Raw genomic sequence first — 18,344 nt, 5'->3', positions numbered from 1 at the left:
CTTCCTTTTTTTTTTTTTTTTAAATATTTTATTTATTTAAGAGAGAGAGAGAGAAAGTGCACAAGCAGGGAAGGCAGAGAAGAAGACTCTCCACTGCTTAGGGAGCCTGTTGTGAGGCTTGATTCCAGGATCCTGGGATCGTGACCTGAGCCAACGGCAGACGGTTAACTGACTGAGCCATCCAGGCGCCCAGAGAGCCTTCCTTACCAAGACCAGGGCCAAGTTCTTCCAGCTGAAAAAACCCTGTGCTTCTTGGAGCCGGCTTGGGGAGGCCCTCATGCTCACCTTCTCAATAAAAGATTGCCCTGCATCAGGCCTCAGAGACCTGAGCAGAAGAAGATGGGAATCCACAGGCCACAGCTGCCTCCCACCAGAAAGGTTTTCAGCACTGATATTTCCCCTCCAGGATCTAGTAAAGAGAGGGCGGTCTGGATGCCCAGCTCTGCTATAAATGAGCTGAGTGACTCAGGCATGTTTCTCCCTTTCCTCCTCCCTAAAAACAGGAAGAATCATCTCTACCAACCAGGGTTACTGAGTGAATTGATCAAATGTGGAACCCACATTAAAAAAAAAAGTGAACCCACATAAAGTGCCAAGCACCCAGTAGCCCTGAATGGGCCGTTGTCCTTCATATCTTAGTTTGGGGTCTTCCTGCCCCCAGAAACCAACCCTGAAATGAAGACTCAAGGGCACAGAGTATTCAGAGGGTGACCTCAAGAAGCCCCCACTGGAGATGGAGACCTGAGAAAGGGAGGGAAGGATTCCTGCAGGAGGAACCAATGAGTAGGCAACACAGTAGGCAACTGGAGACCTCACGGAGACAGCATAAAAGCTGGTCAGGGCAGCTGGCGTATTTATTCAAGTTCCATCTATCATTGGCTCCTGGTTGCTCTTTACGGGTGCTGGTGAGATCTGGGATGTGTGCAGGACCCTGGTAGATGGCTAAATAGTGATGCCAGCTGGGTTAGAAGGATTGGAAGGACCAGCGAAGCTTAATTTATAAACAACAGAAACTGGGGTACAGCGAACTGTCTCAGCATCCATATGGTGGTGGAAGTAGGAAGAACATCATGTGCTGGTACACTCCTTTCTGACTTTTCTTGACTTCTCTAGGTGCGGTCTTTCTCCTCTCTCTGAGCTAGCAAACTCCTATTCATCCTTGAAAACTCTGCTTGGGTGACCCCATGTGGCAGACTGCGGTCACTGCAGTTTTTGTCAGTCCTTTCAACATAGGGGTGGCCAATCAGAGTTCTCCATCCCCCTGGCCATAGTGATTGGTTAAAGGGGAAGCCTGTGACTAACCAAGGGCAGTTAGGTCTCCCTTGGGAGGGACACTGAGGCAGTAGAAGAGGGTTCTCTGAGGAGGTTGTTAGAACTGAAGCAGTGAAAGCCTCCGATTGATTTTCTGGATGAAGCTTTCTGCGGGGTGAATCCAGCGTACATTACAGCTGCTTTGTGGAAAGGAGGCATGGTGTGAGCCCCCGGATCCAGCTATACCTGAAGCTGTAGGCGTGCCTTTCCACTTACATGAGCCCAGGAAGTTGTCCTTGATTAATTCTTTTGGAGTCTGGACTCTGTCCCTGGCAATCGGCATAATGTGCACTAATGTGTAGCTGCTCTGACAACACTTCAATGACTGCCCCAAAAATCTAATCATTCCTTCTCTTATCCGTCGAACCTGAGTAGCTTGCACTAATTTTCATCACTACCTGGTTTATGCCACATTGTCGTTGCTTGCTTGCACGCTTAAGCCTTCTCAACTCTGACTTGTAGCAACAGTGCTACAAATATGAGAGTTTGCATGGGCCAGTTTGTGGCTGTCAGCCTAGTTCCTTCCCCTCTCTCATTATGGACACACGACCCAGACTCAACCACTCAAAGAGGTTCCCTGGGCTGGTTCTGAAACTGCAGAGCTGGAGTAATGTGAGTCAGATACAGGTACTGTCTCTTCAGAATCTTGGCCCTGTTTAATCCTGGATCCAGCCGTACCTGATGTTTCATAAATCCACATCTAACCTTATCCCTTGAACCAGTAGTGCTATTTTTTAAATCCACTTTAAAATGTATTTCTGACAGCAGAAACCTCAAGAGTGAAGGTCAATGTACCTATCAAATTAACAAAAACACCCTACCCTCCACTAAAAAGGGTGTGTGTGTGTGTGTGTGTAAGACCCAATGTTGTCAAATTGTGGTGAAACTGGTAGATGTATATATCTCTTTTTTTTTTTTAAGATTTTATTTATTTGACAGAAATCACAAGTAGGCAGAGAGGCAGGCAGAGAGAGAAGAGGAAGCAGACTCCCTGCTGAGCAGAAAGCCCGATGTGGGGCTTGAACCCAGGACCTGGGATCATGACCTGAGCCGAAGGCAGTGGCTTAACCCACTGAGCCACCCAGGCGCCCCATATATATCTCTTCTTAAGTGGGGGAAAACATTGGCATGATCTGCCAATTACATCCCAAAGTCCATAAAAGTGTCATGCCCTTCGACTCAGTAAGCCATTTCTGAAATTTTATACTAAGGAGGTCTTGGAAATGAAGGAAAACATTCTATGCCAAGGCCTTGCAGCAATGTTGCCAATTGTAAAAGAACAGAAGGAACAGCAGTGGACTTGTTGAGTAAGCTATGGTTCACCCACTAGACAGAATATTTTCCATTCATTAAAAATTATATGTAATCTCACCACCATCACCAAGGGTGGGCTGGGCTCAGTGACTCACTTTCAAAGAACAGAGTAGAGAAAGGGGGTAAATAGTGACTTGATAGTGGAGACTTGTGATAGTTACCACACGCTGTGGGCTGAGTGGCAGGTCCTTAAAGACATGCCCACATCCTAGCTCCAGAACCTGTGAATGGGACCTTATTTGGAGAAAGAGTCTTTTCAGATTTAAGTTAAGGATCCTGCGATGAGGCTGTCTGGGGTTTAGGCTGGAAATAAAACTAAATGACTGATGTCCTTCTAAGAGAAACACAGAAGGAGATTTGAGACCCAGAGAAAACAGAGGCAAGGGGTTGGAGCCATGCAAACATAAGATAAGGAACCCGCAGAATCTGGAAGAAATAAAGAAGTTTCCTCCCTGGAACCTCCAGAGGGAATATGGCCCTGATGACATGTTGATGTTGTACTTCTGGCCTCTTGAATTCTGAGAGAATGAATTTGTGTTGTTTTAAGCCACCAAGTCTGTGGTCATTTGTTACAGAAGCCACAGGAAACTCATACACCACCTGCACCAAGGGATCCAGATTACGCCACTATGATAAATTGGGAGGATGTCAGGAACCCCTCATACGGTGAGATAAAAGGGGCATCTCACTTCTATGGTCTTCCCCAAGCACCCACAGCCCCATTTCAGTCACAACAAGAACATCAAACAGACCCAGATCGGGGGCATCCCACAGGACACCTGGCCAGGCTTCCTCAAGACTGCTAAAGTCATGGGGTTCCTGGGTGGCTCACTCAGTTAAGCAGCTGACTCTTGATCTTAGCTCAGGCTTGATCTTGGGGTTTTGAGTTCAAGCCTCCAAGCCCAGCATGGAGCCTAGTTAAAAAAAGCAGGGGACACCTGGGTGGCTCAGTCAGTTAAGCATCTGCCTTTGGCTTAGGTCATGAACTCAGGGTCCTGGTTTCGAGCCCTGTGTTAGGCTCCCTGCTCTGTTGGGAGGTTCCCCCCCCCCCCCCCCCGCTTGGGACCTCTTTCTCTCTCTCCCAAATAAACAAAATCTTTAAAAAAAAAAAACCCAACTGCTAAGGTTATGAACAGCAAGGAAAGATACAAATTTCGTTCTATTAAAAAAAATGCTCTAGGGTGCCTGGGTGGCTCAGTGGGTTAAAGCCTCTGCCTTCGGCTCAGGTCATGATCCCAAGGGTCTTGGGATCGAATCCCACATCGGGCTCTCTGCTCATCAGGGAGCCTGCTTCCTCCTCTCTCTCTCTGCCTGCCTCTCTGCCTACTTGTGATCTCTGTCTGTCAAATAAATAAATAAAATCTTTTAAAAAAATGCTCTATTCTGTATGACCACATTGCTATCCATGCTAATATTCCTATTTTAGATTTTACCTTCCCTCCCAGTACTCTCTGGGTAACCCCCACCCCCGCAATCTGTAATCTCCATTTTACAGAAGAGGAAACTGAGGCTTGGAATGGGAAAGTAGCTCATCTGAGGGCATGCATTTGAACTTAAGCCAACTGGCTCTAAGCACCACACTTGCTGTCTTCCATTCTCTCCCTAAGAAAATCACATAAACATTTTATTTATTTATTTATTTATTTATTTATTTTAAAGATTTTATTTACTTATTTGTCAGAGAGAGAGAGAGAGAGAGCACAGCAGGGGGAGTGGCAGGCAGAGAGAGAAGCAGGTTCCCTGCCAAGCAAGGAGCTCAATGTGGGATGCGATCCCAGGAGCCTAGAATCATGACCTGAGCTGAAGGCAGACCCTTAACCGACTGAGCCACTCGGGCGTCCCTTATTTATTAATTTGACAGAGAGACATCGAGAGAGGTAATACAAGCAGGAGAATGGGACAGGGAGAAGCAGGCTCCCTGCCAAGCAGGGAGCCCAGTGCGGGGCTTGATCCCAGAGCCAAAGGCAGATGGTTATGGACTGAGCCACCCAGGCGCCCCTTCTATTTAATTTTTAGAATATTTTATTTATTTATTCAAGAGAGAGCAAGAGAGGGCATTAGTGGGGGAGGGGGAGAGGGAGAAGCAGGTTCCCTGCTAAGCAGGGAGCCTGACATGGCGCTCAACCCCAGTACCCTGCCATCACCACCTGAGCTAAAGGCCATGTCTAACTAACTGACTGAGCCACCCAGGCACCCCTTGCATAAACTTTTTTTTTTTTTTTTAGTTTTTTTAAAGATTTAATTTATTTATTTGACAGAGAGATCACAAGTAGGCAGAGAGGCAGGCAGAGAGAGAGGGGGAAGCAGGTTCCCTGCTGAGCAGAGGGCCAGATGCAGGGCTCGATCCCAGCATCCCTGAGACCATGACCTGAGCCAAAGGCAGAGGCTTAAACCACTGAGCCACCCAGGCACCCCCTTGCATAAACATTTTAAAAGAAACAATTATTTACAAATGAAATTGTTTTTATCTTCCAGCAACTCTGGGAAATTAGGTGTGGTTCCTGAGCCAGTTACATTGTACCAATGTCAATTTCTGGTTTGACAAAAGTTTAGTAAAATAGACCAGTTCACTGGGGGAAGCTGAGTTAAAGGTTCATTGAAATGCTATTTTTCCAACTTTGTATTAGTCTTATTAAGCTACTTCATAATAAGAAGTTATAAAAGCTAGGTGACCAAAAGAATTGAAAGCAGGGTCTTGAAGAGATATTTGTACACCCATGTTCTTAGAAGCTCTGTTCATAATGGCCAAAAGGGGGAAGCTACCCAAGTGTCCAAGAGTGGATGAGTGGGTAAACTAAATGTGGTATATTTGTGCAAGGGTTTATTATCAGCCTTAAATAGGAAGGAAATTCTGACTCATGCAAAAATGTGGATGAACCTTAACACGTCCTTAAGCTGCTAACTGAAATAAGGCAGTCACAAAAAGACAAAGACTGCATGATTCTACTTACATGAAGTCCCTAAGGTAGTCAGGTAGAATGGTGGGTGCCTGGGCTAGGGGAGAGGGAATGGGGAATTACTGTTTAACGGGAACAGAGTTTTCATTTTACAAGATGAAAAGAGTTCTGAAGATTAGTTGCATGACAACGTGAATGTACTTTTCACACTACTGAATGGTACACTTAAAAATGACAAATTTTATGTGTATTTTACCACAATTAAAGAAAAAACACAGGGGCACCTGGGTGTCTCAGTCAGTTAAGCTTCTGACTCTTGATTTTTGGCTCAGATCATGATCTCAGGGTTGTGAGATCGAGCCTGGCATCAGGGTCTGCGCTGGGCATGGAATCTGCTTAAGTTTCTCTTTCTCCCTTTGCCCCTAAAAATAACAATATCACTAAAAATCTACTGGCATTTAAAAAAAATATTTTATTTACTTATTTGACAGAGAGAGCGAGAGAGCACAACCAAGGGAAGAAGCAGAGGGAGAGGGAGAAGCAGGCTCTCCGTGGAGCAGGGAGCCTGATGCAGGGCTGGATCCCAGGACCCTGGGATCATGACCTGAGCTGAAGGCAGAGGCTTAACCTACTGAGCCACCCAGGCTTCCCTAGTGGCATTTTTTAAAAGCAAAAGTTTCTGAATTGTATTTATTTCTGAGCATAGGTATACCCAAATTTTTGAAAGTTCACGTTAAGCCACTTGCTTTTACAAAATACCTACACATTAGTACCTGTTTTCCCTAACTGGAAAACATCGGAAGGGACTTTGGCTCTAAGGAAAAGGGTGAAGGGCGAAGATAGCCTTCAGAGCTCATTCTTCAGCAAGTCCTGATAGAGGCAGCCTAGGTCCTTCTCTGAGAACTGTACTCAACATCCCGGCATCATACCACCAGAGCACTGAACTGTGGCTGTGAGCGTCTGCGTTTTAACTGATTTTGTGTATCTGTTAACAGGATGTGTCTTCAGGTACCAGAAAAGCCTGAGAAAGGTTATTTTGGCGGGGGGTGTCTGGGAATGTTCAAAATGTTTCCCATATAAACGAGTGGCGATTGCTTCCTCGCCATCTCTGCTTACTATAAGGGTTCACAGAAACGCTCTACTTTCAGACAGCAGCGGACACCTGTCGTGGGTGTATGTACCGTGTGCAAGAAGCATTGGCAGAGCTCCTCTGCTGCCCCCACTGTCACACCTCCCCCATCCTGGTTCTCTGCGGGAAAGTCTTATCAAATTTCTTGCTTTTCCTTCCTGAGATATTTTCTGCCTTCACAAACAAATTTGTGTGTGTCTTTCTAACTTTACATTTGCTTTTCATTCCGTAAATGCTTCCACGCTGGCTTTCCTTTTTCTTTTTAAATATTTCATTCATTCATTCATTCATTCATTTATTTATTTATTTATTTATTTATTTATTTATTTATTTATTTATTTATTTTTAAGGTAAAACTACACCAAACTTGGGGCTTGAGCTTAGGACCCCAAGATCAAGAGTTCCACACTCTACCCACTGAGCCAGCCAGGAGCCCATCCTTCCCTTTCCTTCTGTTTCCTTCCCTTCTCTTCCCTCCCCTCCCCTCCCCTCCCCTTCCCTTTCTATTCTTTTCCTTTCCTTTCTTTCTCTGTCTCTCTCTTTCTTTCCTTCCTTCCTTTCCTCTTTCTTTCTATAAAATTCACATAACATAAAACTTAACACTTAACCAATTTTCTTTTTTTTAATTTATTTTTATTTATTTATTTTTAAAGATTTTATTTATTTATTTGACAGACAGAGATCACAAGTAGGCAGAGAGGCAGTCAGAGAGGAGGAAGCAGGCTCCCTGCCAAGCAGAGAGCCCGATGGGGGGTTCGATCCCAGGACTCTGGGATCATGACCTGAGCCAAAGGCAGGGGCTTTAACCCCCTGAGCCACCCAGGCGCCCCATCCAATTTTCTTTTTTAAAGATTTTATTTATTTATTTGACAAGGAGAGAGATCACAAGTAGGCAGAGAGAGAGGAGGAAGCAGGCCCCCTGCCAAGCAGAGAGCCCAATGCGTGGCTTGATCCAGGACCCTGAGATCATGACCAGAGCCGAAGGCAGAGGCTTAACCCACTGAGCCACCCAGACACCCCATACTGAAACCATTTTAAAGTGTACAATTCATTGGCATTAAATACTTCCACCGCCTTGTGCAACCATCACCTCTATCTAGTTCTGGAACATTTTCATCACCTAAAAGCAAACACCATCCCCATGAACGGTCACTCCCTGCCCTCCTCCCCCAGCCCCTGGTGACCATTAACCTCCCTTCTATGTCTACGGACTTCCCTGTTCTGGAGGATTCATGTAAGTGGAATCTTACACCCCGTGGCCTTTTGTAACTGGCTTCCTTCACTAGGCATGATGTTTTCAAGGTTCATCCATGCGTGTATCAAAAAAAAAATTCCCTTTGTATAACTGAGTAATATTCCATTCCTGGATAGACCAATTTTTCCCCCATTCGCCTGTTGATGGACTTTTGTTTGTTTGTTTGTACTGACCTTTTTTTTTTTTTTAAGATTTTATTTATTTATTTATTGGACAAAGAGAGATCACAAGTAGGCAGAGAGGCAGGCAGAGAGAGAGGGAGAAGCAGGCTCCCCGCTGAGCAAAGAGCCTGATGCGGGGCTCCATCCCAGGACTCTGGGATCATGACCTGAGCCAAAGGCAAAGGCTTAACCTACTGAGCCATCCAGGTGCCCCCCCTACCCCCACCTTGTTTTTAAAAAAATTTTTAAGGTGCGCTCTATCTCTCCTGTCCCTTCATCTATCCTGCCTCTGTTGCAAAGCAGATCCTGGAGTGCAGACCTCAGAAGCACCAGCCAGGATATTTTTGGGGCTGCTTGTACTCCCTAAGGACAGGCCTATTTACTCCTGCTCCAAATCCCTGTCCCTCCCATATGTGATCCTGGGACAAATGACTGAGCTGCTCTGGGCCTCAGTTTCCATACTTGAAAAATGGGGTCAGAACAGTCCTCCTTTGAAGGGGTTTGTGAGATGAAGAAAGAAAACCCAAGTGATGTGCTCAGACAGAGCCTGAGTGTGGTGTGGGCTACCCCTGTATCTGAGCCTTTCTCCCATCCAGTCTCAGCGGTAGTGTACGACTCAGCTTCTCCCCATCAGCACTCACTCTGGATGTTATATAGGTTTCCTCCCTTTTGTATGGTGGGATGAGGGAAAATGATGTGGCTTCCCTCCCTCCACACCCCTGGCTTCAGGAACATGTGCAGACACTTATTACATGTTGGAGTTATGAAACCTGATCCTTGCTGAGATTTTTGTTCTGTTCTCTTCTCCCACTTGGCTTGGGTCTTGCTCTCACAGCTGGTTCAGGCCGGCTCTCAGATTTTCTGAATTCTACCTGAAGCTGCCAGAGACCAAAATAGCCACTGAGTATGTGAGCTCTGTTCTGTGCTCGCAGACCAGGGCTCCAGGCCAGCCCAGTGAACTCTGCCCTGGGTATTCTGAGACCAGGGCCAGAGGCAAATGGTTCTTGAGTTGGCATCCTAGCTAATCCGGGGCCAAGGCTGCTTAGAATGAAATGTCAGTGACCCAAGTCCAAGGTCTAGCCCTGTTTTCTTATGATGTGGCCAGAAACTCAGCCTTATTTTTCTGGCTGTTTTGGAGAAATATGATCAAAGTTAGTGGGTGACTTACTGTATGCCAGGCACATATTGGGTGCACTGATATGGCTGTAATGGAGACACATCCTTGCTCTGGAAGTCCTAATCTCTATGTCAGAAGAAATGGGAAACAAATCAGAAAAGCAGTGTCTATAATGGAGTGTGATCACTGCGAGAAACGGGATGAAATAAGGAAAGGAGATGATCTGTTCACAGAGGATGAGAAGTATGGTGGGAGATCTCAGCCAGGTAGGGTAAGTAGAACCCCTAGGAAGAAGTGAAGTTCCGCTGACCTTTGAAGGAAGAGAAGCAGCTAGATAACCCGCAGGGCAAGCTCCGGGCATAAGCAACAGGAAGTGCAAAGGCCCTGGTGTGGGACCCCGCTAGGCCTTTGAAGTACTGTTGGGGCTAGAAGTGAATTGAGTGTTGGGGAGATGGAGAGAGGGGAGGCGGAGGTCTGTGGAGCCACATCAGCCTCCCTTCTTTACAATATGGGAGCCTGCAGAGGACCTCCGGCAACATCTTACTGTGGTGTTGGGTTTTCACTTTATTCCGTTCCCCTCTAAACCTCCAGGTCCACATGCATGCCACTTCTCTGACTCCAGGAGGCTCTAGTCGAGCAGCCCTTAGAATCATGCTTCAAAACTGCAAAACGAAGTGAATAACTGAGTCTTACGGGAGGTGGCGGAGAGGGAGCCAGATAATCCCCAGGAGTGGGCGGACAGCGGCGCTCAGTGAACACGCGGAATAAAATGACGCGCTCGTCGCAGCGCCTGACTCAAGTGAGTTCAAGCGGTCACATCGTACAAAACGAACTGTCCCCATCTTACAAGGGGGAAACCGAACTTGGGGAAGGTTCGAGGTCCGGAGCCCCTAGGTCGCGTGTCGGAGTCGGGGCGCGCACGCTGCGCCTCGGATCGTGGGGCGCGCACGCCGAGCGGCCCGGCCGGGGGCGGGGCCAGTGCCGGGGCTGGGGGCGGGTCCGGGGGCGGGGCGGCGCGGGGTCCCGGCGGCTGCGGCGGCCGACTTGCCAGTCCCGGCAGGAGCGGGTCAGAGGCGGCGCTCGAGCCCGCTATGGAGCAGCCCAGGAAGGCGGTGGTGGTGACGGGTACGCTGATGGCGGCCGCGGCGACAGCGACCGCGGGCAGGGGTGGGTTGGGCGGCTCCAGAGCCGGCGGGGTTGGTAGGGGCGCGGTGGCCCGGGAGGGGCAGGTGCTAGAAGTCGTTCCAGGTTTGGAAGGTGTCATTGCCCAGCTCGGTCCGCGCAACACGTAGGAAGTGGAGAAGGGGCGCCCCTCTGGCCCCACTGTCAGGGGTCGGGGCAAGCAGGGGTGTGAGGGTCCAGCCAAGTGCCCCGCGCAGAACAGGCCCCTCTGGCGTCCTTCCTTCCCCGGGTGAGGACAGTGGTCCTCTGGGCACCTGTCTGTTCCGTCTGACCAGCCGGTGGGCAGGACTGGACTTCACCCTGCCCCTCCCGAGGTCGGTTCTGTCCCCACCCACTGCCCCAGGGGACAAAGGCCGATTTGCGGGCAGGAAGTGCCCCAGTGACAAATGAACCTCCTGCCAGCCACTGCCCCCCCAGCCCTGTGCTAATGGGGGGGCTGTTCTCCCGAGGCAAGAACAGGTGGAGGTCGGGGAGCCTCAGGTGGCCAGCTGCTCTCCCTGTTGTCCCCAGGACCGTGTGGGTCAAAAATCTCCACCCCGCCCCCAACACCCCGCCCCGAGCTGTTTATGGGTGAGCCCGTGCCTGCTGTCACTAACTCCCCGAAACTAACTGTTCCTCCTGGGGAAGACTCCGCCTCAGGGCCACGTGAACGTCAACTTCCGCTACCCTCTGGCTGGAGGGGGGTGTCATTTTGACCTGCTGTCTAGAGGGGTCAGAGTGGGAGATCCAGCTAAGCTTCCCACAAGTGTTTTCTGGCCTGGGGAGGGTGAGGCTGATCCTGGAATTCCCAGGAAGGTGGAAGAAGGCACTCACTTAACAGGTGTGTGTAATTGCAGGGAGAGTTGCTGCCCCCCCCCACCCCCCCCACCCCCGCCAGCCCTCCTGTATCTGGTTATCTGTTCCTCTAGTGCTGGGCTCTGTAGGTAGCCACCGGACTGGGCATTTTCCTTGCATGAATTCATTACATCGGTACCATCTCCATTTTGCACAGAGGAAACTGAGGCTTACAGAGGTTACCCTGTTTGTAGGTGGCCGAGCTGGGACTCATACTTAGTCTATGCAGGAGAAGATAAGGGGTGGAGAGGTCCTGCCCCCACTGCGGGGGAGGCTCTGCTGTTCCAAGGCACGGCATCCCTCCCAAGGCCATGACACCACCTGGGACCCTCTGGAGTGACCCCCAGTTCCAGGGCATCCTCTCTTGGAGATGTTCCTTTCTAGGCAGGGGGACAGGGTGATTAGAAGAGAAGAGCTGTGAACCTCATGGGCTTGGTTTCGAATCCCAGCTCTTCTGCCTTCTTGGTCTGTGACCCTGGGCAGTGGTTTTCACCTATCTGTGCCTTAGTCCTGCTCCTGTAAAAGGGGTCCAGGAAACAGCCTTGCCTGAAAGGGAACTCAGGGAGGTTGAAGGCCACAGTGCAGGCAGAACCCTTAGCGCATCCTCTGACCACTCCCTCAGTTTGTAAGTGGGACTTGGAGTTCGAACAAGCAGGGAAGAGGGTGGCAGGAGGTTGTCTGAACAGCCTGGCCTGGGAGACACCCACATGTATCCCTTAAGGGCCATTCCTCACTTGGTGGTGATTCACGGAGCACAGAGGCCCTGCACAAAGACGGTGGTAAAATAATTATAGATGGGGATCAGGGATAGTGGAAAAAATCGAGAGGGGGGAAAAAGGCCAGCCCTTTTGGGGGCAACAGAAGGCCACTGGCGCCTTGGAAGGCACGAGGGTTGGGCAAAGGGGAAGATAAGAAAGGACAGTTAAAAGCAGTTAAGAGGGGCGCCTGGGTGGCTCAGTGGGTTAAGCCTCTGCCTTCGGCTCAGGTCATGATCTCAGGGTCCTGAGATCAAGCCCTGCATCGGGCTCTCTGCTTGGCAGGGAGCCTGCTTTTCCCTCTCTCTGCCTGCATCTCTGCCTACTTGTGATCTCTCCCTCTCTGTCAAATAAATAAATAAAATCTTAAAAAAAAAATAAAAGCAGTTAAGAGCGAGAAATGGGGGGACTCTTTGAAGAGCCCTGGGTGTGCCCCAGATATCAGGACCAGGCACCTGACATTGGCCCTGGTGGCAGCTGCTGCCCAAGTTCCCCATTCCTTTCCACCAGGTGGAGGCAGCAATGCAACCCTGGGCAGGCTACAAGAGGTCACTGGGGTGGTGATACGTGGCTTCTCCTGTTTGCTCTTCCAGGATTTGGCCCTTTTGGAGAACACACCGTGAACGCCAGCTGGATTGCAGTCCAGGTAACTCGGATCTGGAGTGTAGGAATCAGACTCAGGGCTGGGCTCCCCATGGAAATATATGGCACCAAAGAGAGGAAGGAGCCTACGAAGGAGAATGGGTCCCTTGAAGCTTCCTTCAAAACATTTAAGTCTGATATCCACACTTTTCCAGATGGTGACCAGTATAACCACATTTGTTGGCTTGCTGTGTACGAAGCACTCTGAATTTCCCTCACAACCTTTGCATGGTTGGGTGTACTCATTCTTGTGCCCACGTTCCTGACTGGGCAACCGGGGCCCCCCGGGGAGTTATCTGAGGTCACACAGTCAGGAAACTGGAGTGGCAGTGACTCAAAAGTGTCCCCTGCCCCAGCCAGGTTTGGGGGGGACCAGGCAGGGATGTTGGGGGGTTGTATTAGCCTTGTAGTGACCCTCACTGTTGCCTCCCAGCAGTTGTGGGAGAAGGCTGCTGATTGGGGGGTAGGGGTATCTTTCCCACTGTCCTGAGCAGGTTGTCAGCCTGTAAGCCTTCCACTTTCTTTGTCAGATGGGGCATTTGGAGAGACAGACGGGAACAATGGGGAGAGAGAAAGAGAGAACCATTTTCTTCTTATATAAATCAGGTCTGCGGAGACCAGAGCCAAACTCATGTTAATCCTAGCCCATTAGCTGCTTGATTTAAAGCATCCCCTGCTTTTCACGCCAGAGCCCTGAATTTGGAGAAAAATCCAAGTTGAAACCTCCATGTGTCCACCCCTAGTTTTGCCCCCCCCCCGCACTTTTTTACATCACCCCAAGTAGAGACCTAAAATCTTGGCCGCTTTTCTTTTTTTTATTAAAAAACATTTCACCCCACTTTGTGAGCAGGACAGAGGGACAGGGTCCCCAGGACCCTGCAGATGGGAGCGTGTCCCAGGCTCTGCTCGTCGTACCCTCTCCCTGGAGCCCCAGACAAAAAGGAAACAGCGTGTTTCTGAAGACGTTGTGTGTCTGGCTTTGTGCGAGTTTCAGACAGGAGCCTTCACGGGGCTGAGTGGACACAAAGCCGTGTGTCTGAATTCCTGGGCCCCAGACACTATGATCTGCATCTAAATAGGAGAAAAATCAATTAAACAATCTTTGGAAATCCCTCTGAGCTTTGGGATGCGGATGGTGGAGGATGGCAGCTTTTTCATTCTGCTGCTGGAGGGGAAATGCCCCTGATATTTTGGTTGCCCATCTTGCCAGACCTTGCCTCTGGAAGACTTTCCATTTTCTACCTCAAGCCTGTGAGACAATAAGAGAGGATTCTCTACCATTCCATGGATTAAAAAAAAAAAAAAAAGACACCAACTTTCCCAAGATGTGATTGTTCCCCTTAAAACCAAAACCAAAACCAAAAGCTAGAGTTGCACATACATACGCTGAGTGATTGCCTCATGTAACTCCATGAAATTTCACGCATGTGCACCTCCGTGCTACTGGCATCTGGATCAAGATCTAGAACATTCCTAGCCCCTTTCTCATCACAGAACCGCCTTGTGGCCCTTCTTAGCTATTTCCCCCCGGGTGTAAACATCTCTGCTGACTTTCTCTCTCTTTTTTTTTTCTGCCACGTGGGTGTCACCTGTTCTAGAACTTGATGTCAACGGAGTTGTGCTTGGGTCCGTCGCCTTCCGCAAAGCACAGTGTGTGCGGGATCTGTCTGTGGGGTTGCTGGGAGCTGCCCTTGGTGTGTTTTAGTTGACCTGGATGAAACAGACTTGCGCATGAAAAGGCATCCAGTTGGATGGGTCCAATCTGTCCCTCAGGAAAATATGGATTGGAGTGTTCTTGGTGAGATCCAGACATGAGATCAGGTGGCAGTTCACAGTGATCGCCTCAAGCTGAAGATGGGAGTTTTGTTTCCCAGAGTGAGCAGGAGTTAACTTCCTGTCCCCATGGATTTTTCAGAAGCCCAAGCTGTCCCCTGTAGAAGGAACGCCTCCTCTCTCAGGGACCCACTAATTTCTCTTTTTTCTCCCCTTCTCTATCTGTCTTTCTGTCTCTGTCTCTCTGAGCCTCCCTCCGGTCTCTCCCTCTCTCCCCTTATGTCTCCGTAGCACTCTCCATCTCTCTGTCTCTCTCCCCTTGTGTCCCCCTCTTTCAGTTTCGTTTGGTCTTTCTGTGGGTCTCAGTTTCTCTCTTTTCGTGTCTCTCTCCCCTTATGTCTCCATCTCTCTCTCCTTCCATCTCTCTGTGTCTCTGTCACTGTCTCCTCTCTCCCCTGGCCCTCCCGCCTCCTTGGTCCCTCACTCATCTAACCTTCCTTCTTCACACCTTGCGTGAACTTGTGCTCTAGTGCAGAATGAATTGTCTCCCACCAGCTACACTGGGGAGGTGGGAGTGTGGAGACAGAGTGTACCCCCTTTTCCTCGTTCCCCAGTATGGCACTGCCCCTAAGCACCTCGCACAGGACGGACTTCGTTTTTGGAGCGTCCTGTCTTCCTTTAGGTCTAGGGTGGTGGATATGGGACGCTGGCTGCAGGTCTCTCTTTTCCTAGGAGGCTCAGGTGGGTGTCAAGGGCCGGGACCCCCTTGTTTGGCCGTCCGGAGTGTTCCCTGCCCAAGCACAGCGAGGAGGAGCTGGGTCACAGGTCCTGGTGACATCACGGGACAATTACTGCCACAGTGAGTCTAGACAGACCTGCTAAGGATATTAACCAGGGAACAAAGGGGGTCTTTGTTGTGGGGTCAAGGGAATCGGTCAGATGTGGCCTTGCGGCGGGGTCTTGTCAGGTAGACTGGGGTGTAGACAATGGGCCGTCTGGGGGCGTGTGAGCCCTGTTCCTTTCATGGTGTGTGTGCCTGGCGGCTGTGCTTGCTGTGGTGCGCTCGCTGCAGTGTCGTGGGGGATGCTGCCACCCGCCTCCTCCCGCAGGAGAACCGCCCCGCTCTCTTGGATCAGAAAGTGTCCAGAGGCAAGAGTTCAGCTAGATTACAGACCACCCATTTCTGATAACTCCCCCTGAACTTTTATAGCTTGCTCCTTCCCCTCCATTGCCTGGTTTAAAATTGGGAAGCAATTTGCATAAAGTGATACTGACAGGTCTCCATACCCCTGTCATTGCGGGGAAGAGTATTTCTATCCACGTCCCTTCTACTTCAATGAAGATAGTGAACGATTCCATCAACCTGGAATGTTCCCTTCCCACCCCGGCTTCCCCAACATTCCCGACCCTGCCTGGGAGGCAGCTGCTCTCCTGACCTCGGTCATCTTAGAGGAGTTTGACTGGTCTCAAGCTGCCAGTGAACAGGCGGGCATGGAGTCTGTGTCCCCCCAGGTGCCGGATCCTACTTGCTTAGCCTGAATTGGGGTGGGAGGGGCAGCTGGCTCTTTTCCCTTCTGACGCCCTACTCCCACTCCCATTGGCACTGGGTGCGGGGGGGGGGGGGGGCTTCCATAATGAACAGAGACACTCCTCTCCGGGTGTTTGATGAACAGGTGGTTTGCCTCACTGTGGGGATGCTGTGGGCGGGAGGTAGCGCAGGGGTGGGTGGTGCTGGTGTATATTTTTGGAGGCTGTTTCATTTTGTTTTTTTCCTTAAGATTTTAATTTATTTATTTGAGAGAGAGAGAGTAACAGAGAAAGCGAGAAAGAGAGGGGGAAACACGCTCCCCGATGAGCAGGGAGCCCCTGGGATCATGACCTGAGCGGAAGGCAGATGCTTAACTCATGGAACCACCCAGGCGCCCGTATGGTGGCAGTTTTCTTAGTTTAGATTTTTTTCTCCTGGTGAGGGGAGCATAGCTGAGGGCCCAGAGGACATGAGGAGCAAAGTTTAGGATGAGAAGGTGACTCATAGGGCACCTGGCTGGCCTTGTCAGTAGGACATGTGACTCTTGATCTCAGATTCAGGAATTCAAGCCCCAAATGAAGCGTGGAGACTACGTGTAAAAAAAAAAAGTTGGAAAAAGAAGGTGACTCAGTCTGTGATCTCCTGGTGATGTCAGCTCATTTCCTACTACTGAGAACTGATGTGGGCGTGTGGCCATCCCACTAATGCTCAAAGAAATATCACCCAGTGGGGACAGCCATTAAGTCACTCCGGGCAAGTGAGGTGGCTCAGCGCCATTGGACTGCCCATCCTGCCAGGCAGAGAGGATTGTGGGAGGGTTTGCCTTTCCAAGCCAGGCATCCAGCCTTGGCATATCACATGTCTTTTTTTTTGTTGTTGTTGTTTTAAAATTTTATTTATTTATTGACAGAGAGAGAGAGTGAGCACAAGCAGGGGGAGCAGCAGACAAAGGGGGAAGCAGGCTCCCCGCTGAGCAGAGAGCCCGATGGGGGCTCCATCCCAGGACCCTGGGATCATGACCTGAGCCGAAGGCAGACGCTTAACGACTGAGCCACCCAGGGACCCCAGCACATCACGTGTCATAGTGACCTGGGGTGGGGGCATGTGTGGTTACCGTGCCCCAGAGGTGTCTTGGGTTGGTCACTGATTGAGCTGGCATCCTGAGTCCCCCTGTGCACAGAGGTAGTTTCACGAAGTACAGTGCCTGGGCTTGTGGGTGGCCTGGTCCGTGGCTTAACTGGGGACAGCTCCCCAGCTGGACCCAAACAAGTAAAGGCGATCCGTTGAAGTCCTCAGTGTAAGTCCAGGAGATGGATTCTTTTAATTCCTGGCTTTTTAACATATTTTCACTTGCCAGAAAGGTCTGCCAGGGCCACAGTAAAATAAAAGGGTGGTAGGGGGAGAGACAGAAAGAGTGGAATCGTGGTGAGAGCAGGTCAAGGTAGACAGATTATCAACCTCATACCAAGATAAAAGTCTTTGCTGGAGGCTCTCCCAGCCCTGGGGGCAGAAGAAGCAACTGTCTTTCTTCTCATTCCACTGAAAGAACAATTTTGACCAGTTATAAGAAGAGAGCAGAGAAGTAGTCCTTCCGTAACCAGATTTCCTCAAATATTAGCATTGTATTACATTTGCTCTTTCTCTAGGGATAAATGAGGTAAATAGATATGTATAATGTAAAAAAAAATTTTTTTTTTTACTTCCAAGTCATCTTATTTTATTGTGGTAAAATATATATAACATAACATTTACCATCTTAATCATCTTTAAGTGTACAGTCCAGCAGCATTGAACACATTCACACTGGTGTGCCCCTGTCACCATGATCCCTCTCCAGAACTTTCGCATCTTCCCACACTGAAGCTCGGTCCGCATTAAACACTGACTTCCCCGTTGCCCTCCCTCAGCCCCAGCCCCTCCCTTCTATGTTCTGTCGGTAATGAATTTGGCAACTCTCGGGACTCCTATCAGTGGAACCATACAGTGTTTGTCCTCTTGCGACTGGCTAATTTCAGGCAGCATACTGTCCTCAAGGTTCATCCACGATGTAGCCTCAGTCAGAATTTTTTTCCTTTTTTAAGACTGAATAATATGCCACCGCGTGGCTATACCACCTTTTGCTTATCCCCGTGTATCCCCTGATAGACACCTGCGTGGCTTCCATATCGTAGCTATAGTGACGAGCACTGCTGCGAACATGGGCATACAAATATTTCGTTAAGAGGCTGCTTTCTTTTTTTTTTTTGAAGATTTTATTTATTTATTTGACAGAGATCACAAGGAGGCAGAGAGGCAGGCAGAGAGAGAGGAGGAAGCAGGCTCCCTGCTGAGCAGAGAGCCCCATACGATATGGGGCTCCATCCCAGGACCTTGAGATCATGACCTGAGCCGAAGGCAGAGGCTTTAACCCCCTGAGCCACCCAGGCGCCCCAAGAGGCTGCTTTCA

The 18,344-nt window shown here is 49.6% G+C and overlaps 1 protein-coding gene across 4 annotated transcripts in view; it reads left to right on the top strand.

Annotated features, from left to right (window-relative positions):
• Positions 1–10,194: 10,194 nt before the first annotated feature.
• PGPEP1 (pyroglutamyl-peptidase I) overlaps positions 10,195–18,344 on the top strand; it is a 30,826-nt gene continuing 22,676 nt past the window's right edge. For 2 of the 4 annotated variants that reach the window (XR_007121877.1, XM_047697202.1), the window contains exons 1-2: positions 10,195–10,309; positions 12,549–12,601. Coding sequence is in view for 1 of the 4 variants with exons in the window: in XM_047697202.1 (XP_047553158.1) it covers positions 10,276–10,309; positions 12,549–12,601 (87 nt within the window). In the remaining 3 variants the exon portion in view is untranslated. Of the gene's footprint in view, positions 10,310–12,548; positions 12,602–15,096; positions 15,230–18,344 lie in introns of those variants that run through there. The other 2 variants (XM_047697214.1, XM_047697222.1) reach the window with 2 other exon arrangements.

Source organism: Lutra lutra, chromosome 1, assembly GCF_902655055.1.
Source record: "Lutra lutra chromosome 1, mLutLut1.2, whole genome shotgun sequence".
In the NCBI taxonomy this organism is placed as follows: Eukaryota; Metazoa; Chordata; class Mammalia; order Carnivora; family Mustelidae; genus Lutra; species Lutra lutra.
The sequence above is the reverse complement of the archived record's forward strand: the minus strand, read 5'-3'. Positions and strand labels throughout refer to the sequence as shown.